At 35.2% G+C, this 24813-nt stretch overlaps 1 protein-coding gene across 1 annotated transcript; it reads left to right on the plus strand.

Moving 5' to 3' along the window:
• The first annotated feature begins 1024 nt into the window (after positions 1-1024).
• LOC113813509 (centromere-associated protein E) lies at positions 1025-24511 on the plus strand. The gene is made up of 25 exons (XM_070124636.1): positions 1025-1153; positions 2442-2630; positions 2857-2979; positions 3106-3217; positions 3364-3514; positions 3773-3868; positions 4133-4332; positions 5174-5302; positions 5536-5692; positions 5820-5939; positions 8255-8471; positions 8824-9019; positions 9500-9752; positions 10013-10234; positions 10771-10890; positions 10998-11125; positions 12014-12119; positions 12225-12437; positions 12755-13111; positions 13641-19621; positions 19859-19938; positions 20242-20387; positions 21229-21387; positions 23123-23512; positions 23736-24511. Exons 2-25 carry the CDS (start codon positions 2474-2476, stop codon positions 24036-24038), a joined length of 10116 nt encoding a protein of 3371 aa, XP_069980737.1. The 5' UTR covers positions 1025-1153; positions 2442-2473; the 3' UTR covers positions 24039-24511.
• Positions 24512-24813: the final 302 nt, after the last annotated feature.

Genomic DNA, 24813 nt, shown 5'->3' on the forward strand with positions numbered 1-24813 from the left:
TGTGTGTATGTGTGTGTGTGTGTGTGTGTGTGTGTGTGTGTGTGTGTGTGTGTGTGTGTGTGTGTGTGTGTGTGTGTGTGTGTGTGTGTGTGTGTGTGTGTGTGTGTGTGTGTGTGTGTGTGTGTGTGTGTGTGTTATGTATATATTTCACATAGATATATAGGTATATAGGTGTATAGGTAGTGTACATTTATATATATATATATATATATATATATATATATATATATATATATATATATATATGCATGTATGTATGAATATATAGGTACATGGATATAGAAAATGATAAGGAGAATAATTATAATAACTATAGTAATAATAGTAGTAATAATAATAATAGTGATGATGATGATAATAATAATAATAATAATAATAATAATGATAATAATAATAATAATAATAATAATAATAATAATAATAATAATAATAATAATAATAATAATAATAATAATAATAATAATAATAATAATAATAATAATGATAATAACAACAACAACAACAACAACAACAATAATAATAATAATAATAATAATAATAATAATAATAATAATAATAATAATAATAATAATAGTAATGATAATGATATTAGTAATGATATTAACAATAATAGTAGCAATAACAATAATCATGAAAATAATAATAGTAATAATGATAATAACAATCATAATAACAATTATAATAATAATCATAATAATAATGATAATTATGATGATAATAATAATGATAATAATGATAATTATGATGATAATAATAATGATAATAATGATGATAATGATAATAATGATAGTAACAATAATTATATGGAAAATAGTATTAGTAATTATAACGATAATGATCAAAATAACAGCGATAACAATGCAGAATCAGGATTAGAAGCAGAATCATCTACTACATTAAAAGCACAAAAAAAAAACAAGACACAATTATGATAACAATAATAGCTTGCGTACTATTAATCAGAAACTCAAGCGATAGCTGCGCCATCTCTTAATCAAATGCTACACTAACTGAGTTGCCAGATATCGCCTTTTCTTCCTGCTCTCCGTTCTTCGTTCTTCTCGCTTTTCAAAAGTCGCGAGAATTTAAACGTCGTTATGAAAGATTGGCGAGTAGGATCTGCTCCTGCTGCGATTTAAATGATTAATTCAAGGTATGGATATTTATTTTGTTTCCCTGTCGATCTTTAAGAGTGATACGAAGATGTGAGGATGTTAGTGGTGACGTTTTTGATAAGTTTATTTTTATTGGCGAGTGTTTATGTGGAGAGTTAAAAAGGAGGTGGGATTTCGCCTTGTTTTTAAATGTGCTGATGTGTTTTTCTCTATCAAAACCGCATTTACAGTTATGTATCGGTCGTGAAATTTGTTACGAAGAGATGTCAGTGAACCTTCAACGGCGACTGTGTTTGTTGATATGTGGCATTGGTAATTAAGTGAAAGAGATGGGTGATGTTTGAATTTGAATGTTATGATGTAAGGAAGTAAGAATTTGAATCTCGTCATGTTAATGTGAATTGAAGACAGTTTTCTTAATTTCTCCATTTGATAGGTTGATAGTGACTTCCAAAGTTTATTCTGTCCTGATAGATTTGAAGACTTTGTGCCAAATATGTTTTGATTTTCTTCTGCTCCGATTTGAATTGAGTGTATATATTTGTGTATTGACTCTAACCGATTCAAAATAAAATATCCCTTGATAGATGAAAGAGCAATCCTGAAATGAGGATTTGGCAGAGTATTAGGAAAACTAATGTGATATCCTTAAGAGAACACATATAAACCACTTGATATAAGTGATAGAAACTGCATGAAAGTGGAGGCAAGCCCACATTTACTTCCCACAGAAACACCCAAAATGTTTCCAATTCTTGTCATAACCTCCATGCTTTTGGCTTTCCATCAGTAGGCCTAGGTTGAAAAAACCTCCAACATGGAAATTCTCGCATATTTTGTAGATGACCCTGTTAAACTAGGAACTAGTCCAAGCTCTTGTCTTGTCAAATATATGTAATGGAGTGTTGTTAGTTCTGTTAGTTCTGCCAAAGCATTGAAGGATCAGAGGCCACAGTGCAGGAATTATTCTCTGGTAGATACAGTCCCTAAGATCAAGGCATTACCTATAGTTTGCATTTCTGTAACAAGTATTTATTTATTTATTTTTAATCCTAAAAACCTTGATAGATATGGCAAGTTATTTACAGGCTTAAATATAGGGAAAGGTTTTGGCAGGTGAAAAATGCAAGATATTTATGAGACCATATACTTATTTAACAAAAAATGTTTTAATACCTAAACATCTAACTTTCTGTGTACTGCTTTTAGTAAAAATTTGAGTAAATATTTTTACCTTAACTCCTAATAAGGATTTGGTTATCAGAATGTAAGATTATTGCAGCTGTAGCAATAAGATTTATGAATTAAAAAAAAAAATCTTTTCAGGTATTGACTAGGATTGCATTGTTGCAGTCACCATGTCGGACAACATTCTTGTGGCCGTGCGAGTAAGACCACTCATTACAAGAGAGGTGTCTGATGCATCAGCCATCCAATGGCAAACGGGCACAGACAACACAATCACCCAAATTGACCCAGCGACACAAAAGGCTCTGTGTGCTCCTTATACATTTGGTAGGTTTTGCTTTTGGGAGATATTGCTATTTAAATGTTTTTCCCCTTGTATTATTTGCATATATGCCTTACAGACTGGTAACAGATTTAATAGGAAGAGCAGTTTTTTTCAGTATTTCATTTTTAATCTTTATTATTACTTTATCTTATTTATTCATTTGTTTATCAGTTCTTTACAAATACATCAGAATGCCTTAGCTACTGATGATTTAAATTCATGTTTCAGATCGAGTCTATAGCTCAGACTACAGCAATGCAGACATATATTTTAAAGTGGCAGAACCCATTGTGGAGTCTGCTCTGGCTGGATTCAATGGAACCATTTTTGCCTATGGACAAACTTCATCAGGTATACTTTTCTTCTTCTTCTTCTTCTTCCTCATAAGAATCTTGGAATGTATATCTGTGAAACTAACTTAAAAAAAAATCAGATTCAAATGATGTAACATATGAATAATTATATTTTCACTTGTAGGAAAAACCTTCACCATGATGGGAAACCGTGACCTCCCCGGCATCATTCCAATGGCAATCCAAAACATTTTTAATTCCATTGAGAATACACCTGACCGGGAGTATTTAATCAGGTTCGCTTAGCTTCATTTTAGAATTAAACAGTGGTTAAGTTACATCTGAGCATGACCTGCCTGTAATAGTTACATGTGATGTTTTTAGCTTATGCAATATTGAGAGTAAATCTTGTGTATGTTACTCATATCATTTTTGTTTGCAGGGTCTCATACATGGAAATCTACAATGAGAACATCACAGATTTGCTTGCCTCTCGCGAATCTCGCGGCAAGAGCTTGAGTGTAAGAGAAGATATTTCAGGCAATGTATATGTTGCTGACTTGAAGGAAGAGTGTGTAAACTGTGAAGAAAGTGTAAGTGTGGATGCCTTTTTTTTCTTCGGTGGTTTGATTATAACATTCAACTCCAATATTAGATTACTGTAAAATTATTTTATTGTAAGAGTTGAAATGTGATAGTCATCAGTGAAGACTTAAATGTACACCTTTTATTTTAGGACAGATATTAGCTAGTTATTGCAAGTCTTATTGGTCACTTACAGAATAAGGTTAGGATGTCCTTATTTCTTATATGTGTATGTATAACCTATTTGAATAATCCATTTATTACAGTTGTTAGCCTTGATGAGGAAAGGAGACAAGAATCGCCATGTTGGAGTTACAAACATGAATGAACGTAGCTCAAGATCACACACCATATTTCGTATTGTAAGAAAATTGTTTTTGTGTGATTTGTTTTAAAGCACTATTTTATGTATGACATTTGATGATCTGTTTATAGAGTCTAAGAAGTTTTCTTTTCCAATATTTGGAAATTATATGAATCTAGTATATCCACATCAATTGTTTTATTATAATGTTATATTTAAGACATTTAATACTTCATACATCTTTAAAGTAATTATATTGCAATATAAATGCTCTGAATAGAGTCAGCAATGACAAACAATCTTGTGGTTCTCCTTTCTACAGATTTTAGAGTCACGAGAACGCACTGAAGGTGATGGCAGTGATTCAGCTGTGGTTGTCTCGCAGCTGAATTTGGTTGATCTTGCTGGTTCAGAGAATGCATCCCAGACTGGAGCCACCGGGGAAAGGCTTAAAGAGGGAGGCTTTATCAACAGATCCCTCTTCATGCTTGGACGGGTCATTTCACAGTTGAGTGATGGAGAGTAAGTATCAGATCTAATAGTATTTGGTTAGATTAAAATAGTAAGATAATAGTCCAAATATATCAAGATGCACAGTGATATAGGAGAGAATGTTGTATGTCAGATATTCTGTGTAGTTTAAAGTGAAGAAGTTTTATCTGTCTTATCTTGTTTGGCTTAATGCAATATGTATACTATATCTGTAATGAGGTCAGTGAGGGTAATATCAGAGTGAAATAATTATAATAAGGATTTGTGCAGAATTTGATCATGAAGGAGATGCAATTATCTTGAAGACCAAAAGGTTAAGATTTTCTCTTTAAAATCCAGCATTCTGCTATGTATGAGTATGTAATATATTTGTATGTACAATATGTATTTTTATGTGTGTCTGCCACAAATTGTGTCAATTGTATGGCTACATTCATGGTATCTAAATGTTTAAAGATTTTGTATCATATTCTATTCGGTATTACAATGCAGTTTTAATTAATACAGTTGTTTAGATGATATTCAAAGTCAGGTTTGCATTATGAATTATGGTGGAAAGTTACATAAATGCATACATTTATATATATATATATGCTTTGTATGTGTATTGAAAGAGAAGAATTCAGATATGGAGTTTTCCTTGCTAGTTAGACCTTTGTTTTCTTTACTCTTTATGTCTGAGATTTACATGATTGTCATTGTCAGTTATAAATAGGGAGGATTATCCAGAATGAGATGGAACAATAACGTATTGACATTTCTGTTTGTACTTGATTAATTTTAAAACACTGCAATATAATTTAATTTTTGGTATCTACTTTTTATATATATTTATAAAGATGTGTGTATTTTTTTTCTTTTTATTATCCAGGCAGTTTGTAAATTTCCGTGACTCTAAGTTGACGCGAATCCTACAGCTGTCATTAGGAGGAAATGCGAAGACTGCTATTATTTGCACAGTTACTCCAGCAGCAGTAGACCAAACACATTCTACTTTAAGGTAATGTCTTCCATATCTGTCTGTCAATGTTTGACATATGTAATATAATGAATTGTTTTTATATTGTGTGATTGTAACTTTTACTGTACACATAGTTAGATTTGTACTCACTTCAGTATTAGCATCTTGACTATAAAGTTAATTAATGGCTTTTAGGATGTGTAGTGTTAAGAAATCAGAATAACCAAAGAAGTGCAAGCTAGATTTTGTTCTTTACTTTTTACTTTCTTCAGGTTTGCATCAAGAGCTAAATCAATCAAGAATAAGCCTATTGTGAATGAAGTTTTGTCTGAGGCTGCTCTGCTGAAGAGATATGCAAAAGAGATTAAGAAGTTAAAGGAGTCTCTTGAAAAAGAGCGCAATACTGATAAAGCACAAGAAGTTGAACAGGTGAGATGAATGCAATGTGTGTACTACCATCTCAAATTAGAATTTGTTTTTGTTTTTTATGCAATAGAATATAAGATGGATACAAGTTGTACAAAAATGACTAATAGATGGTTATTCATGACACCAGGTGCGTGAGATGTTGGATGAACAGTCCCGCAAGAATGAAGACCTTCAGGCCAAAGTGACAGAGCTAAAAACTATGTTAGTAGTATCTAGCCTTCCAAAGGAAACTGATAAGAAGATCATTGTAAGTATAAGAATTGAAGCTTTAAAGGAAGGAATGTCTCATTAGTCTTGCTGGTTTTGCAATAGATTTTAGTTGGAATTACATTGAATTTTAACAAGATTGATTCCAGGGGCCGGATTCACTAACATACGATCGTAACGCATTTACCAGTGGTCATTTACCATTGCGTTTACCAGTCATGGCAAAGCGAGATTCACGAAGAAATGGTAATTTGGATATGCTGAGTTACAATCGTAAATCGACTCATTCTAATGGTAGCCAACAGAGGGCTCTAGTAAAGCAATTCTACCAATCAGCGAGCGCTATACATAATCTTTTAGGTTCCTTCGGCCAATCACGTAACATGTAAACAAAACTAGACACAGCGAGATTGTTTAAATAATTGTCAGAGCTAAAACACTATTTAAGCACATGTAGAAAAAAAAATATATTTATTTGATTATATCCATCATGTTAGATATATATTTACTGTATAGATAGGAACCAATAAAAACAATGTTATATCAATATATTATTGTTAACTCAAACCAAAGAGACAGTCCAAACCCGATTTTTATTTATATTTTTTTCCATCATTGTTAAACAAAGAATCGGATCAAACAATTTTTTTTATTCATCGCCATTTGTTGTCAAAGGAAATATCTCAAGCTTATTCTTGCCCATGCACTTTGGAGTGTATTGTCAAAATGCCGATAGATACAGATATTGCTATACTCATTGAGCGTTGGTATTGCCAGTTTACATATCAGCAAGGCAGTTTTTTTCTATAGCATTTGTAATAATTAAGTCAGAGAAGAACTCTTTAAGAGTTCACTTGTTTATCGGTTCCATGCATTCTAGTATAATGTAGGCCTATAAGTTCACGAGAATTTGTTTGTATTTTATTCTTGCTAGTTTCATGTGAAATTTGCATTTCTTCACTATTTCCGCACTGTGATATCTGTTTGCCATTATATTAGTTACATCAGGTGTAAAATCAAACCCAAAACTTTGCTTACATATTGTTTTTTTGACGAGATAACATGTGATGACATCGTCTTCCCAGAAGTTACCAGTGCTCTGACCACTGGTAAAATTTACCATGGTAACTCCAATGGCAAGTCGTTAGTGAATACCACCGCTGTCTGTTTACCATGGTAACTAAAGTTACCATTGATTTTGCCATTGTAAGTGCGTTAGTGAATCCGGGCCCAGGTTGTTAACCTGTTGTCCTGGATGTCAGCTATTGGCCTGAGTATGCATGCCAAGAATGTCTTGACAGTTCAAATCTTGGATAGAGTGTGAGCATCATGGTGTCCTTGGCAGTTATGAAAAAATGTCTCTTAAGTATTTTTATTTTTATTGGTTTGGAGGAATAACCTATTGATAATGAGGAAAATTGCTCAGATTATTGTCCATATTACCCAGCCAGTTATCTGACATGCAATCAGTTCCTTTTCTGATTTGATTGAAGAGGGCACTAAACTAAAACTTCTAGTCAGTTGATTGGTTACGACCACATGGTCTGATTGGGTTAATTTTCCTGGATGTAAGACTCAAGAGTTGATGCTGAAAGTCTGTTTGGCCTTCCAACAATGGGGATGCCATTGTAGATATTGTATTAATTCTAAGTAACAAGTTACAAAATTTCTAATACTGTTTTCAGCCTCCCAGAAGAGGAAAGCACATTAAAGTAGACAAAAGAATGACATGTGTCAATGAGAGAAATTAAGACAACAAAAAAATAACAAAGGATAACTTGCAGCATCCCACTTTTGAAAATGGCCATGGTTTCATTGTCAGGCCGCAAAGTAAGATCCTAGATTTAGGCCACACAATCACCCCAGCCGCAAAGCATTTAAGAAGCACATCCTGATGTAGAATGCATCATTGACATACCAAGTATGAAATTTTGGAAAAGTTACTGAATACCTAGTATTTGATTGGCATGTGTGGGGAAAGATTAGTTTGTCTAGACCAGTGGTTTTCAGCTTCGTTCTAGGTCGAATATGGCAGCATAACCTGAATTGTATCAGTTATGTGAAATTGGACAGACAAAAATAAATAAATAAATAAAAAATATTAATAAAAATATATAATTAAATAAAAATAAAAATAAGATGAGGTGCAAGTGAAAATAAAAATTAATGCTAGTTTGTAATAGCATTTTTACACTGAATGTGATAAGCCAAAAGAATCCAGTATAAATAAATCAGTAAAAGTAGAGTAATGTATCTGATATTTATATAACCCACCTAATGTTTAACTTAGCCTACCCCTTTTGTGCAATCCATGTTTAGGAGTAGCCCTAGTTACGATCTTGGTACATTCCCCAGGACAAGAAGAAAAGGCTCCGCCGTGAGACATGGGCCGCCCCAGCAGGATTAAGAGCCATGAGGAGGAGTATAGCTCCACTGAGGATAGAGCCCCTGCACCTGGATCACGAGTTTGTGCGGCCGGAATTGCCACCTTGGAAAGATATGGGAACACTTGCTGAAGAGTCATCCAATTCATCCCAAAGCCCGCCACTCAACAGCTCATCTGCGTCTGATGGTAAATTTGGTTACTGAAGTACTGTAGTATGATGGTATTTGATTAATGGACATTTGCTCTTCATCAGGTTCTTGTCAAGAGTACCATATCTTAAATTTGTATTATATGTTACTGTATTTGTATTTATGATGTATTATTCATGAAGCAGTGCATTTGGAAAATTATTTAACTAGACATGCTAATACATTTACTCAAAAAACAATATTTGGAAAGATTTTCCTTGTATCCCACATGAAATTGTTAACTTTTGAAAAGAAATATGGAAAAATCTGAAGATAAAAACTAATTTCCCTTTTTATGATCTAGTTACAGAATCACAATTTAGTAAAAAGTATTTATTTCTCTACTTTAGGTTTTGGGAGAGATGACCTTAGTTTCAACATGGATATGGCTGAACAGTCAAAATTAGGAAAACTGGAGAGCAGCTTCAACACTCCTGAAATTTTGGGAACAAAGCGGAAGAGAAGGGTCCAGTTTAACTTCAATCTCCCACCAAGTTTCATTGATGCTGAGTGTCAGACTGAAGAGAGTTTGCTTCCCAAAATAAAGTGAGTTTGAGGAATCATTTATATAAAATGAAGTGATTGTTAATCTTTGTTCCCTTTCAGTTAGGTCGACTTCATTGTTTCTCATTAAATTTCAGTATTTTATTGGCTTTTATTATTTTGTAAGGATGAGAACTATACATTTTCAGAGATAGAAAATAGAACAAGGTCAGGTTAGTATGCAAAGAAGACCTTGATTGGTCAATCAGTATTGGAGTCAGATCTTTAAAAAGGTAATCACATGTATGATATGGGAGTTGTGGGGGATAAGAAGGTACTCGACTACTCAAGATCAAATATAAGGTGGGGAGCCATTCATTTGTTACAATTTGAACAACATGTAAGAATATATTATATCTCATATAATATAAGTCTTTTATATAAAAAATGTTACAAAAGTCTTTTATATAAAAATTGTTATATAAGTCTTTTATATAAAAATGTTACGTTTTAATTAATTTTATCATCAACTATATTTTCTAGCCTGCTGCGTTCCCCTTATCCAAGTACACCAAAGAGAGGTGCAGGTATCCCTCCTGGCTCACCTGGAACTCCAGCTCATGTACTGAGAGCAAGAAATACGGAACTGAAACAAAAATTGGAGGAGCAGAATGAGTGGTTGGAGGAGTGGCAGGCAGAACTTAGTGAACTTAAAGACTTTCAGAAAGTAGAACTGGAGTTACTGGAAGAGAGTTTCCAGTTGAAAGTGGCTGATGGACCTATTGATAATACCAAAGTAAGAGATTTTGAATATTCTTTGCAGTAGTGTCTGGGCCTATATTTGAAGCAATTCCTTGATTGTCATTCAGTTATTTTTATTTTTGTGATAATGTTATTCATTCAGCATTGTAGGTGTCATTGAAAGGGTGCCATAATGAGTAGTGAGTTGAACCTCATACTTTACAATGAAAATGTCACTGATTTATTCTGACTATTATTTCTAATTTTATTAATATAAAACTTGAAAATACTTTTTATTGCAAATTTACCCAACAGCTCGATGCTCAAGCCAAAGAAATATCTTCTCTAAAGCATTCTTTGAAAGACTCCGAAACACTCTTGCTGGATGCCAATCGAGCTCTGTGTCAGAGGACACAGGATTTGGCCAGTTTGCAAGAACAGTATCAGGAACTCGTGGAGGAAAATGAAAGAAGGTGTGGATATGAGACCGAACTCTTCACACTGAGAGAGGAAAACAAATTGTTGAAGAAATCAATGGTAAGGGATTGGCTTTTCAGATATTTGTGTATTTCAGTTATGATTGATATAAAGAAAATATAACTTAGGTGTAGCAAATTTAAACTACAAAGCTACTAAATATTTAGCCCTTTTAGTTTTAGCAGTTTTAAAGCTTTTTATTAAAGATGTGCTTTTAATCAAGATTTGAAGTATATAAGCCTTTGTACATGTTTGATTTTTTTTTTTTTTTTTTTTATCTTTATCTTTATCTTTATCCTGCAAAATTAGATGCATTGTGGATCCCATATCACTATTTGTGTTACTACTTCTTTACAATTTTTTTTATTTTTATTTAATTTAATTGCAGTATTATCTTCCCATTTTCTTTGAATAAGCCATTGCCTTTTCCAATATTTTTCTTTCACAAGAAATTTATAACTTCTCTATCTTCATATTGTCTTTTTAATGCTTGTTCTTGTTCTGGGGTTATGGATCTCTAAAACTTTTCATGAGCATTGTTAATTTATCCTTTATAGCAGACTTCCCTTACATTTTTCACTTTTTGTCATTACCAGGAAGAAAAAGAAAGAAGCTTAAATCAGTTCAAGAATGAAAAGCAAGACTTTGACATGATGATGGAGTTGGCACTGGAAAAGCAGAAAGGCAAAGAGAGTGACCTAAGGAGGAGTTTGGAGGTGAGTATTGTTCTTTTAAGATAATTCAATCAGGGGAGGGAAGAAATTAAAGAAAAATTAATTGATGTATATAGGAGAGTTTGTAATGTGGTTATTGGTCTTTCTAGGCTGCTTGGGAAGAGATAGCTAACCATGAAAGCACCAATGTGGATGCAGTACGAAGAAGGAGCATGCATGTTTCTCAACTGGAGAAGGAAGTGGATGAGCTTCGTGAAAATCAAGCAGAAGTCCAAGAGTAAGTCTTTTGAGGATATTGCTGTCATGACAAAAACTTTACTCACTAAGTCACTGAGGAGAAACTTATTCTAAAAATAATGCTTATGCTGCAGCCAAGAGTATAGAGCATTGGTTCCTAAACTTTTTCTAGTCATTACTCACTTTTCATACATGATCCTCGTCCATGGCCCACCACCAGCCATAACCCAGGTTGACGTTGACTGTCTACAGTCCTGCACTCATTTGGTCCATATAAAAAATACATAGGCAAATTGTGTAATTTTATGGATTCCATGTCAGTGTCTTGTTTTATGTCAAGAACACATAATCAGATAGAAAAGGGATATGTTACTCATGAACCAAGTCCTTGCACAAAATTGTACTGAACATGTAAGTTCCTTCCACTGGCAGCCTACCTGCTACACCTTTATTTTTTAAGATACACAACTTCAGGTTATAGCCCCTACATTCTGCTACAAAGCCTACAGTTTTGGAACCACTGATATAGAGTGGGGTAAATGTATGTTTATCGCACTTAATCTTTAATTTGAGAAGTAGATTGTGCGCATTCCCTGTTGCATGTCATTGCACGGTTTGGGGACATCCTAAATGTGAATGTGAATGTAATTATTGAATATCTGAATTACAGGAATTCAAGAAGTGGCCTATTAAGCATTATCTGTACTTCAGTGAAACTTTGTGTAATAATTTAACTGAGACTTTTATTTCATTGGCTGCTGTATTATTTAAACCAACTGTGAAATTATGGTCAGTAGTCAAAATTAGCTTAAAGAATAGGTTGCCAAGATTAAGTAAATCTAGGAAAATTATTGAATTAGTCTAATTTAATTGATCTTATAGTTAACCATGTCTTGACTTCACCAATTGTTTTTGCTTTTGTTACAAGGCTGAAGTCAAGTAATGCTGAACTCAAACAACAGCTGGAAGCATCACAGCAAGAACAACAAGCCACTCAGCAATTGGTTAATGAACAAAACTTGAAGCTCCAGGAGGTAGTTACTTTGCTTTAGTGGTCAGTGCTCTAGTGACATATTTACTTATAATAATGATTAAGCAGTAAATAAAATGGAGAAACCTTCAAATCATCCTTTTTACAGATGATGATATTGGTGGATAAGCTAAGAGAACTCGATGAACAAGTTTCTCGCATTGAAACCTTGGAGAGTGAACTCCTGAGAGTGCAGTCTGAGCTAGAGAGTAAAGAACAGAAGAACCTACATCTACAGGAGACTGCCAATGCACTTCAGATGCAGCTAGAAGAGCGAGAATCCCAGGGAACTGCCACAAGGATTCGTGAACTGGAAGAAGAGGTAGCCAGTTTGCACTGTTGATTTTATTGGCAAAGAAAGTTTTATATAACAAAGATATCTTTTTATTTTTCATTTTTGCTGCTTTAGGAGAGGTATTTCTTTTTGATTTGTATCAAAGATTATTATTTACTTAAATGCAAGATAATTCTTAATTCTTAACACATTTGTGGACTTCAGGGTGATTATTTTCAAATGTGCTTTCTTATGAGCAATTTGCGAGTTTTTAGGTATAGTAATATTTTACTATAAATCATTACCAATTTTTTCTTTCCTTTTGTTATTCTTATTTTTTCTTTTATGCCAATTCTAATTTACAGATTGAGAATTTGCGTGACAGTGCAGTTGGTAATAATATAACCTGTAAGCCACTTCAGCTCCTTAATGCAACACAAGGAGATTGCACTACAGTGTCATCTGAAATCTCTCGAAAGTTATCTGAGACTCTACAGGTGTTAGAAGAATCCATAATGCTACCCTCAACTCCTAACAGAGGTTCTGTTAGCTCCATGGATGAACCTTTCTTCCAAATGCAAGACTTCATTATCATCAAACAGCAGTTGCTAGCTTTGCAGGAGTCACTTCTTGCACAAGAGCAGCAACAGCAGTTACAACAACAGAAATTCGAAGATCATATAAAAGAGGACATTTTACATAAACAACTGTATCATTCTCAGGTGAGATGCTGATAGAATTGTTTCCCAACTTTTTTGGTTGCGATCCTAAATACAGTCTTAACATGGACTAGTGAGCCTAAAATGTGTAGACACATAGTAATAAATCCAATTATTTTCATGTTATCCTTATGAACTTTAATTATTCTGTTTATGTAGGTTTATATTGCTTGTAATGAATTTTAATAAATTTGGGATGGGAAAGAAAACATTTGTCAAAAAAACAATACAAACTTTTATTTGCTTGCTTTTTTTTTATTATTATTTTTATTGTTGTCATTATAATCATCATCATTATTATTAAGACCCTCCAACGACCCTCAGACAAACCCTCGCAACATATTTGGGTCACGATCATGGGGTTGGGAACCACTGGTTTAAAGTTACGGTAATCGGATAAAAGAGTGGTATGGTCATTAAGTCTATTTAGATACAGAGAAATATATAAATGGATAGCCCTACCTTTAGGATAAAAAAAATTATCATATTTATTGTCATGTTGTACAATTAATTGCATGCATTATTTTTTCAGATTATTGCCGAAATGGAATCACAGATCAATTCATGGAAAATGGCAGAGGCACTTTGTGCAGACTATATTGCCTATTCTCATGCTCCTTTCACACATACCAGTTCTAAAGTATATGCTCAGTCAGTACATACTCATGAATCTTATGATGATAATGTTGCACAAGAAGTACATAAGGCAGTTAAAGAAGCTAAAGAGCAGGTACAAGCAGAGTATGAGGCTATATTAAAGGAGGAACGTACTGAGTTTGAGGCTAGATTGAAGAAAGAATCTAAAATGGGAAAGGATTCATTACAGGCTGCCACACTTAGTATTGCTGATGAATTAAAGGGTGCAGGCATGAACATGACTCTTTGCAATGAGACCTTTGAAACCTCTATTCTCAACCTTGAAAGTGATTCCTCACTGCAGGAAGTACAAAAACTCAAGCAACAATTAGATTTACTTAATAGAGAAAATAGTGCACTTTTGGATCAAGTAAAACAGCTATCAGAAGTTCACGGTAAAAAGAGGGAAGTCCAAAATTATTCCAATGTGCCACAATCTCTAGCTGATGAACTTCATCAAGCAGGTATGAATATGACTATGAATATTTGTGATGAGAGCTTTGAAACCTCCATTTTGAATCTAGGGGCTGACTCATCCATTCAGGAAATCAGTCAGCTGAAGCATCAGTTGGAGCTGCTTAATCAAGAAAATGTTAACCTCACCGAGCAAGTAAAACAATTAGAACTTCAAAAGTCAGAGTCTCAGAAGGCAAAAGAGCAGGTAGAAATTGAACTGCAAGGTATTATGAAAGAAAAAGAAGTTTTAAAAGCCAGTTTGAAATCAATGGAAGAGGAACTATCAGATAGCAGGATAATATCGGAGGAATGCCATAGTCTCCGCTGGCAGGTTAATTCTTTGAAACAAGATAAGTCTGATCTTGAAGTAGAGTTAAAACTAATGCAGGAGGAAAATGAAAATCTAGAACAGACTATAAATGACAGCATGAAGAAAGTAGACACTAACGAAGATAATATTCCAGAGAAAGTAACAGATCCTCTTGAGGGAGAGCATATAGATGACAGTCAAGATCTCCACAAAGCTGAAAAACAGATGGAGGATCTTAAAAATGACAGCATGAAGAAAGTAGACACTAACGAGGATAATATTCCAGAGAAAATAACAGATCCTCTTGAGGGAGAGCATATAGATGACAGTCAAGATCTCCACAAGGCTGAAAAACAGACGGAGGATCTGGAAGAGGAATTAAAAAGACACACAGCTTCCACAGAAGCAGTAGAAGCAATAGCAGCACCTCAAATAGAAAGTGAAGAGCACATTATTAATGAAAGCTGTAAAATGGATGATGCAGACAAATTGAGTGAAGATATGTTTGGTGATGAAGATACAGATCAGAATGTTAAGGAGACCAGAAACACTGTAGAAGAACTAAGAAAGAAATTAGAGGATCAGGCCACAGCATTGGAAGAAGCTAGGAAAAAGATTCTTACCTTTGAAGAAACCTGTCAGTTGGATTCTGGGGAAATTATGAGCATCAAAGAATTAGTTGAATCTAACCAAGAGCTGAGGGAAAAATTACGTGAGAAGTCTGAAGAACTAGAAGAAACATTTAAGAAAATGGAAGAACTTCAATCAGCAGTTGTTTGTGAGGAGTCTATAGAGCATCTTAAAAAGGAGCTTACCATTGCTAAAGAGAAGATAGTTGTTCTAGAATGCCAAATAGAAAAGAAAGAATCAGATTTTGACAGTAAGATTTCAGAAATTATAGCAGAAAAGGATAGTGAAATGGAAATGTTCATCACCAACTTTTCAGATAAAGAAGAAGCACTAGAGGAGAAACTGAAAGAACTTGAGTCAGCTAACTCCCATGTTGTAGAAATGAGAAAAACACTTGCAAGTAAAGAACTAGAGGTTCAGAATCTTGTTGCTGAATGTAATACACTCAAGACTACTTTTAGTGACTTAGAGAAGCAGCTGTTGGAAGAGCAAAATAAATCTGATGAAATAGCAAGTAAATATGAGATTATGCAGAAAGAGAATTCAGACAGTTCTATAGAGACAGAAAACAGAATCCAAGAGTTTAAGAACATTATTGCTGGTCATGAAACTGATCTTGCTGACAAAGCTGAACAACTAGAAGAGATGAAGAAATGCATGGAACATCAGAAGGAACTTCTGGTGGCAGCAGAGGCAGAAAAGCAAGAATTCAAAGAGATAAGTGAAAGGAAAGTGCTTCAGGAATCACATAATGCTTCCATTAAGATTGAAACTGAAAAGACTCTTGACAGAGATGACCATTCCATTTTAGGTGACAAACTTGATGAATTGAAGCATCTAAAAGAAGAGTACAGCACAAAGGTCAGAGAACACAAAGAACTGCAGGATAGCATGGAAAACCTTAGGATTGTTCTCTCAAAGAAGGAGAAAGAGTTGGAGACCTTAAACAGTGAACATGAACAGGAGGTTTCCTCTTACATTGAAAATCTAAATAACAGGGATGAGAAGATACAGGAGCTTGAAAGTGTAATCAGCCAACGTAATGAGGAGCGCACAAACATGGTAATGGCACTTGAAGCTAAGGATCACAAAGTTCAGCGCCTGACCTCGGAGCTGGAAGAGAGCCATCAAAGCCTACAAAATAAAGAAAGGGAATTCCAGCTTTACCTAGATTCAGCTGAATCAGATATGTCCAGTAAAGTGAAAGAACTTCAAGCAGAGGTTGAACATTTAAATAAACTCCATAATGAATTATGTGAGGACAGGAAGAATATGGCAGAAGCCATCAAGAGTAAAGAGGATATTGTGGAGACTTTGCGGTCTGAGCAATGTACTTTGAAAAATGAGCTGGAAACTTTGAATGAAAATTTAATGGTAACTAGAGAGAAGCTGAAGGTTTATGAAGATGAGGTAAATGAGAAGAACAACATCATAACAGAGCTGGAATCTGAACAGGAAAAACTCAAGAATGATATTCTGGCTCTAAAATCTCAAGAAGAAAATTCTAAAGGGGAAGAAGTGAAGAAGTTGGTAGGGATTATTGAGAAATATGAAAATGAAATCTCAGAAAAAGAAGAGCGTCTGCAGAGTATTTCCAAAGTGGTAGAGGTCAAGGACTCTCATATCAGTAATATTGAGAAAGAGATTCTGAGCCTACAGAAAAGGAATGAAGATATGTCAGAAGAATTAGAAGAGTTCAAGGAAGTCAAAGAAAGATACAGCCAGCTGGAAAAGGAAGTGACAGAGCATAAAAGGGATTCACTCACTGTGGCAGATGGCCTTCGAGAGAAAGTTCTGTTTTTGGAAAATAGTCTTTCTGAACTAAATGTAGATTATAAGCACAAGGTTGAGAAATTGGAGGAAGAAATATCATCTCATCTCTTTGAAAGAGAAAACCTGTATAAGAAGCTTTCAGAATCTGAAATTAAGTTGGATGAAATTAATACTGAACTGAGTGATGTACAGGAAAAATTGGCACAGACAACAAAAGCATTAGATGAAAAGACTGAGCTAATAGATATGGCAAAATGCACTGAGGATCAGTTGAACAGCAAGATACAGAATTTGGAGGAAGACTTGGAAACCTGCAGCAGCTGTCTAACTTCAAAAGAGGTAGAATTGGAAAAACAAAAGGAGACCATCTGTCTTTTAGCAGAAGAAAAACTGAAGCTTGAAGACGAAATTGCAGACCTACGAGCCCAAGGGAAGGCGCTGGATGACCAGCTGGAGTCAAACAATACACAGATTGAAGAGTTGGTGAGGATAATTGAGAAATATGAAACTGAAACCTCAGAGAAGGACGTACAAATACAAAAATACGAGATGGATAGATCAGAGAAAGAAGAACAGTTGCAAAATCTGGTAACAGAAATAGATTGCAAAGAATCAAGTATCAAGGAAGCTGAGAAAACAATACTGTCTCTTCATGAGAAGAATCAGGAGATGCTTGATAAGCTATTAGAATTGGAAGGATTAAGAGATAAATACTGTAAACTTGAGAAAGAGCTGGAAGAGCACAAACACATGAAAACTAGTTTAGAAGATTTACCTGAGAAACTGAGGAACACTGAAAAAAACCTTGCAATCCTTCAGGTTGAATACGAAGAAGAGATTCAAAGGTATAAAACAGAAATTGCTGAATATGTGTCACAACATGAAGAAGTTGTTGAAAAACTTTCTCAGACTGAAGATGAACTGCAGAACTTCAAGGAGCAGATTCAGATACTTAAGAAGGAATTATTAGAGAAAGAAAATGAACTAGAGATGAAAGAAAAGGAATGTGCAAGGCTTGATTCAGAACATGCAGATGCATTTATACAACTTAGAAGGACAGAAACTGAAGTAAAGAGATTAAAAGAAGAAATTAACTTATACAGAACTGAACAAGAAGAGAAGGGAGACCAAGGACAGAGTGCTCAGCATGAACTCTCCATCAAGTTGAATACTGAAGAAGACCTGCAGCACTGTAAAGAACAGCTTCATAGCCTTCAGAGGGAATTGAAAGAGAAGGAAGAGTCATTAAAAGAAAAGGAGTTAGAGTGCACAAGACTTGACTTGGAGATGGATGATATTGTGCAGCACTTTAAGAAAGAAGGACAGACGAAGGCAGACATGATCTCAGACATGACCAAGGAATTAACAAAGGTACAAATTGAACTGACTGAAACAAAGCAGAAGCTTACAGATTCCATGATGATTTGCAAACAGACCACAAAGAATGATGGTGATGATACAGTAGGAGGAATTGATGAATTACAGAATCAAATTACAGAACTGAAAGAAGAACTGAAGTCTAAGGATGAAGAGTGTATTCGTTTAAATGCAGAAATGGATGACATTGTTGAGCATTATAAAAAAGAAGGAGCCTCATATGGCAGTATGTATAATGAAATTTCAGACAAGTTGAAAAAGACAGAAAATGATTTGTCACTGACTAAATCAAAACTGATGGAGTTCTCACGCCAGGAAAATTCTGTGTCTGGTGATTCCAGTCTTACAGTGCAATATTTGAGAGAACAGCTACAAGATCATGAAAAACAGCTAGAGGTGTTAATGAAGGAAAAGGAAGGTCTGCAAAAGGAAATAGACACTCTTAAGACTCACAACAAGAATCTGGAGTATATGACTGAGAAAATGAGTATTCAGGTAGAAGAAGTAGAGCAAGTGAAGGCTAGTTTACAAGAAGAACTGAAGGTTAGCAGTGACACTGTTGACACTCTCTTAGAACGCCTTGGAGACATGGACAAATTCAAACTGGTGTATGAGGAAGAGAAGGCTGTTCTTGAGAAACAGCTAAAGGACTACCAGCAGAGAGTTGAGATGCTTATGGTTTCAGCTAGTGGAACAAAAGATGCTATGCAGCAAGTTGAGATGATGGAAAAAATTAATCAGTTAGAATGTGACTTACAGGCCAGTCAAAAGAACTTTGAAGATGTGGCTGATGAAGTAAACAGGTGGAAGCAGGAGTATACCAGGCAGTATGAAGAATGTGAGGGTCTGAAAGCAAAACTTGTAAAAGCTGAATTCCTCATGGATGAGCAGAAGGAAAAATATGAAGAGGAACTTTCCCAGCTTTCAACACGCCTCAATACTTTAGTGAACAGCTCCTCCATGACCACACCTGGCCTGAACACTACAGGGAAGAAGAAGAAAACCAGGGCAAGTGACATGGAAGAGCAGAGAAACCAGTATATCTTGCTCTGCTCAGAACGGGAGGAAAAGATCAAAGAACTGGAGAAAACCTTGGAAAATCTGAGACGCTCACAGGGAGTTATCTCGAATGTTGAGGAATTCCAACGTGAATTGGCATGGATGAAGGAAAAGATGGAAGCTGCAGAAAAAGAGCGTGATTTGCTAAACTCAAACTTTGATAGCTTGGAGAAAGATTATGAGCAACTGCAGAGAGAAAATGAGGAACTCCAGGCAAGCAGTGAAAGGGGATCCTTCACAGAGACTGCTGATGAAGTCCAGCAACTGAAAAAGTAAGTGCAAAGACAACAGTACAGTTCCCTAAGAATAGAAGTGCCTTGTGTTGTTTTACTTCAGTGTGTCCTTTTATTTTATTGTTTCTAATATGTTCATATATTAGGAACTGGTTACAGGAAAGTCATTTTTAAAGAAATGTGCACTGAAATTGTATTAGAACATAAGAAACTATAGATTATTTTATTTTCTTAGATATTAGACAAATTATTGATTTTTTATTAAATACTTTGCAGGAAAATTGAACAATTATCAAATGAAAAAGCATCTTTAAAGAATGATTCTGGGGTGATGTCAAAGAACTCTTCTGCAAGTGGTAAGTAATTCCAGCCAGAATCATATCACACGCACAATTCACGTTGATTCTTGTCTAGAAAACTGTTATGACCCTTTTGGGGTTTGTCAATTTAGCCTCCTCCTCCTTTGTCTCAGTAATACAATTTTTATTTATCAGGATTAGTAATATTTTCTCATTTTAACAATGTTGTATATGCATATATATTAAATTATTACAGCCTCATCTGCTATGTAAAAAAAAAAAAAAAAAAAAAAAGAGAGAGAGAGAGAAAATGGATAAACCATTTCATGCTATGTTAATTCCTAATTCTGTTTTAATCAGTTGAGGAAGAAGCTAGTCTTCGTGACCGTTTGGTGGTTATTGAACGTGAGAATAATGAACTGAGGTTTAGACTTCGTGCTCTCAATGCTCCAGCTGAAAAGGAGGTTCAGAACTTGAGAGAGGAGCTGGCTTTTGCAAATCAGAAGGTAAGCCTATTTTGTTCTCAAATTCATTTTGAGGTTTAGATTTTTTATGAATGATGAGAGTAGGTTACATGTAAATGTGAGTATTAGAAACAAGAAGAAATCTCTTCAGTGTAATATTTGTGCATAATAAATCTTTTGAGGGTAGGTAGGCTTATTTGTGCATGATGTCTCTGCTAGGAAAATTAACAGTCTTAGATGGCATTATAAAATCATTTTGTATAGTGGGGAAATGAAGGTTATTTAGATTCCATTATTATTATTATTGGCTTAGTTCATTACTGAAATGAAACATGATTTTTGTGCTTTTTAACGTTAACCATCACTGATGGAAACCTTTCACATCTACTGTAGATTTGTTTTGTCAAATGTGTTTAGACATAGATTACTCCACAAGTGCTCAGCCACCACAAAATTCACCCCGCTCCTAATTTTGCATTTCCTTGTTTGTTTGTTCTTTTTTCTTTAATTCTTTCAAATGCTGTTATTAATATTAATTACATTATCATTATTATAATGGCATTAAGAATACTGATAGCAATGTAAAATACAAAATAAACATTTCCAGAAATCATGGAAGGGGGTTAAACAGGTGAGATAAGTAGGACTGGTAATCATTTTTTGATAGCTCAATCCTTGTGGAGCCATCTGTGTGTAAACACATTTAATAAACTAAAATCACAGTGGACATAGCAGTTATGTACACACCATCCCTGATGCCAATTGGATTAAGGATGGTATCAGATTTGACAGCAGCAGTAAAACTGAAGGAACATACTCTTGAGTGCTCTCCTTCATGATCTGAGCATTTATCTACTATTAGACTAATGACTTTTTACTCCAGGTGACCCACCTGAAGGCTGAGTTACGTCGCTTGCAGAATAACAAATACATGGATTCTACTATCTGTGAAATGAAGGGCAGCCATCACATTGAGGAAGCAAAAGCTGAACATTGTGAAGGGGGAAGCTTTGATTACAGCAGTGGAAGTGGTGTTGTTATGGTAAGCTGTGGTTCTTTGGGTATTTCTTTCCATTCCAATAACCTGAGCAGTAAATTGTTCTTTTTATGTGGTTGATATTCAGTATAGGGGAAAAAAAGTATAGATAGTAGATAAGTTGAACTTATTTTCATTCTCTCTTTCTCTTTCTTCCCCTCTGTCTCATTTTTTGTCACTCCTAATTCTTCTTGTTACTCCCCTTCTCTTGCTTTTCTTCCTTATTTTTCTCCTTTTCTCTCTCCCTCACGTAGTATTCCTTCTCTCGCTCACATCCTATTCTTTCTCTCTCCTTATTTTCTTCATCTCTCTTTCTCCTCCTCCTCCTCCTCTCACACACACACACACACACACACACACACACACACACACACACACACACACACACACACACACACACTCACTCACTCACTCACTCACTCACTCACTCACTCACTCACTCACTCACTCACTCACTCACTCACTCACTCACTCACTCACTCTATAGTATACTATAGAAGGAGAAGAGACTACAAGTGGCTACTACTGACTGCTATAATTATACGCCACCGCGTGGCGTATAATTATAGCAGTCAGCGTGGTGGTGGCAAGCTACCATGTGGCGTATAATTATAGCAGTCAGTAGTGGCGGTGGCCTGGTGAACTCAACACGAGGACTGCTATAATTATACACCACATATACACTCAACAGATGCACAGACACACACATGCACACACACACACACACAGATGCACACACACACACACAGATACACACACACTCACACACACACATGCACAGACACATACACACAGATGCACAGACACATACACACAGATGCACACACACATACACACACAGATGCACAGACACATACACACACAGATGCACAGACACATACACACACAGATGCACAGACACATACACACACAGATGCACAGACACATACACACACAGATGCACAGACACATACACACACAGATGCACAGACACATACACACACAGATGCACAGACACATACACACACAGATGCACAGACACATACACACACAGATGCACAGACACATACACACACAGATGCACAGACACACACACACACAGATGCACAGACACACACACACACACAGATGCACAGACACACACACACACACAGATGCACAGACACACACACACACACAGATGCACAGACACACACACACACACAGATGCACAGACACACACACACACACAGATGCACAGACACACACACACACAGATGCACAGACACATACACACACAGATGCACAGACACATACACACACAGATGCACAGACACATACACACACAGATGCACAGACACATACACACACAGATGCACAGACACATACACACACAGATGCACAGACACATACACACACAGATGCACAGACACATACACACACAGATGCACAGACACATACACACACAGATGTGCAGACACATACACACACAGATGCACAGACACACACACACAGATGCACAGACACATACACACACAGATGCACAGACACATACACACACAGATGCACAGACACATACACACACAGATGCATAGACACACACACACACAGATGCACAGACACATACACACAGATGCACAGACACATACACACGCAGATGCACACACATACACATAGATGCACAGACACACACTCTCTCTCTCTCTCTCTCTCTTCCTCTTTCTTTCACCCTATATTCATTGTGCATTACATCTATAATTTTATTATCAATGTTCCTCTGCAGGAAGTGCAGGTCTTGGGCCTCAAGAACATGGTTTATCACTTGGAGAAGGATAAAAAACAACTGCAGAATGAGTGTAAGATCATGGAACAACATGTGGATCATTACAAGAAAAAGGCTCAGGAATGGAAAGACACAGCCATGAAGGAAAAGAAACTGGGGGAAAAAATAACTAAGGAACTGGAAAGCAAGCGAGCTGAGATAAAGCAGTACCAGACAGCAATTGAGGAAAATCGTAGCAGCAGCGAAAGGCAAAAGTTTGAACTTGGTCAGCACAGGGAAACAATTGCCAAGCTGGAGAAGGAGAAACAAGAGCATTTGCAGAAGATGCATGCTGATTCCACTGCAGTCACAAGCAACATGAGGAGGCAGACTATATTAGGACCAGTGAAGGTATAACTATTTCTTTCAAATTGCTGACCATATTTTCAATTCTTGTAATATTTCCTTCTCTATAGTGCCTTTCATAATAAACCAAAGTTTTGTTAAGCTAGAAATTAGAACACTATTCTATTTGTGCAGCTTGTACATCAGTGTTCTTTTTCTGTTTTCCTTTCATGTGATAAAAATTACAGTGCTCATACTTACCTTAATTTTTTTTATTTAACTGACACAGGAAGTGACTTCAGACTTCAGTAAAGGTGCAACCAATTATGAAGAAGTAAAGAGCAGGAGTGCTTCCCTGGCTCCCAGTTCTACAGGAAGCCAGCTGCATTTAGGAACTCACAATGCACCACTGCCCAGTCAGACAAGAATTGAGCGCCTCCCGGGTGCTAAAATTCCACCTGCCGAAGCTCAGAAAACTGATGGCAAAGTTCCAATGTGGCAGAGTTTAAACAAAGAAAATAAGGATTACTCTAAGTACTATCTCCCATCTTCCACAAAAAAGAAACAAGAGGAGGAATGCAAAACACAGTAATTTCCATGTTTAATTACTAAAGTAAGATGGCTTCTATAACTGAGGATAGAGTGATTTTCTTAGGAATACCTTTGTATTATTTTCTTTAATATAATACAATTATCAGCCTGTCTACCACTTGCTAAAGGCAATCCTTTCTTGATTATAAAATTTATGTCTAAGATTAAGAAAATGTGAATCAGTATCATCATAATACTGGTCATCACCTAGAATGAATTTTCAAATTTTTAAAGACTTATTTTCTAAGAAAACATGACATATTTTAAGGTTACTAATTACTTTGATTGAACTTTTATTTCCTGCATTACACTGGATTTTTTTCTTCAGAGTTGTCTTTTATTTTCTGCAATACACTGGATTTTTTCTTCTTCAGATTTATCTTTTATTAATTCTTGCGCTTCCTGTACCTCTTTGTACATACATTGTTTTATATTAAAAATGTAAATATTTAAAAATAAAAATCTACCCAAAAAGACCTCTCATTAACCAGATATAAAGTGAGATCTTAGGAATAACCCAATACATGTTTTATATTTGTATGTGAAGCCCTTATAATTATTATTATTATTATTGTTTATTTATTTTTTTGTCATCCCATTAACTCCAGACTCACCAAGGAATCAAATGCTTGGTTTACCTCCTCTCTCTTTCCTTCAGTTTTTGGAAACAATATTTATTAGTATTATTGCTGTTGTTCATAATGTCATTAATAATACAATAATAGAAGATAGGGTTTAGATTATAATTATTTAGGATGCTATAATGATAATGTTGA

Source organism: Penaeus vannamei, chromosome 8 (genome assembly GCF_042767895.1).
Source record: "Penaeus vannamei isolate JL-2024 chromosome 8, ASM4276789v1, whole genome shotgun sequence".
Classification (NCBI taxonomy): Eukaryota; Metazoa; Arthropoda; class Malacostraca; order Decapoda; family Penaeidae; genus Penaeus; species Penaeus vannamei.

Excerpts from the sequence above, each read along its gene's own strand:
- LOC113813509 (XM_070124636.1), top strand. The coding sequence starts at position 2,474 with ATGTCGGACAACATTCTTGTGGCCGTGCGAGTAAGACCACTCATTACA. Across the intron at positions 12,438-12,754 it reads TTCGTGAACTGGAAGAAGAG|ATTGAGAATTTGCGTGACAG; the intron begins GTAGCCAGTTTG and ends TCTAATTTACAG. Across the intron at positions 20,388-21,228 it reads TGGCTTTTGCAAATCAGAAG|GTGACCCACCTGAAGGCTGA; the intron begins GTAAGCCTATTT and ends TTTTTACTCCAG.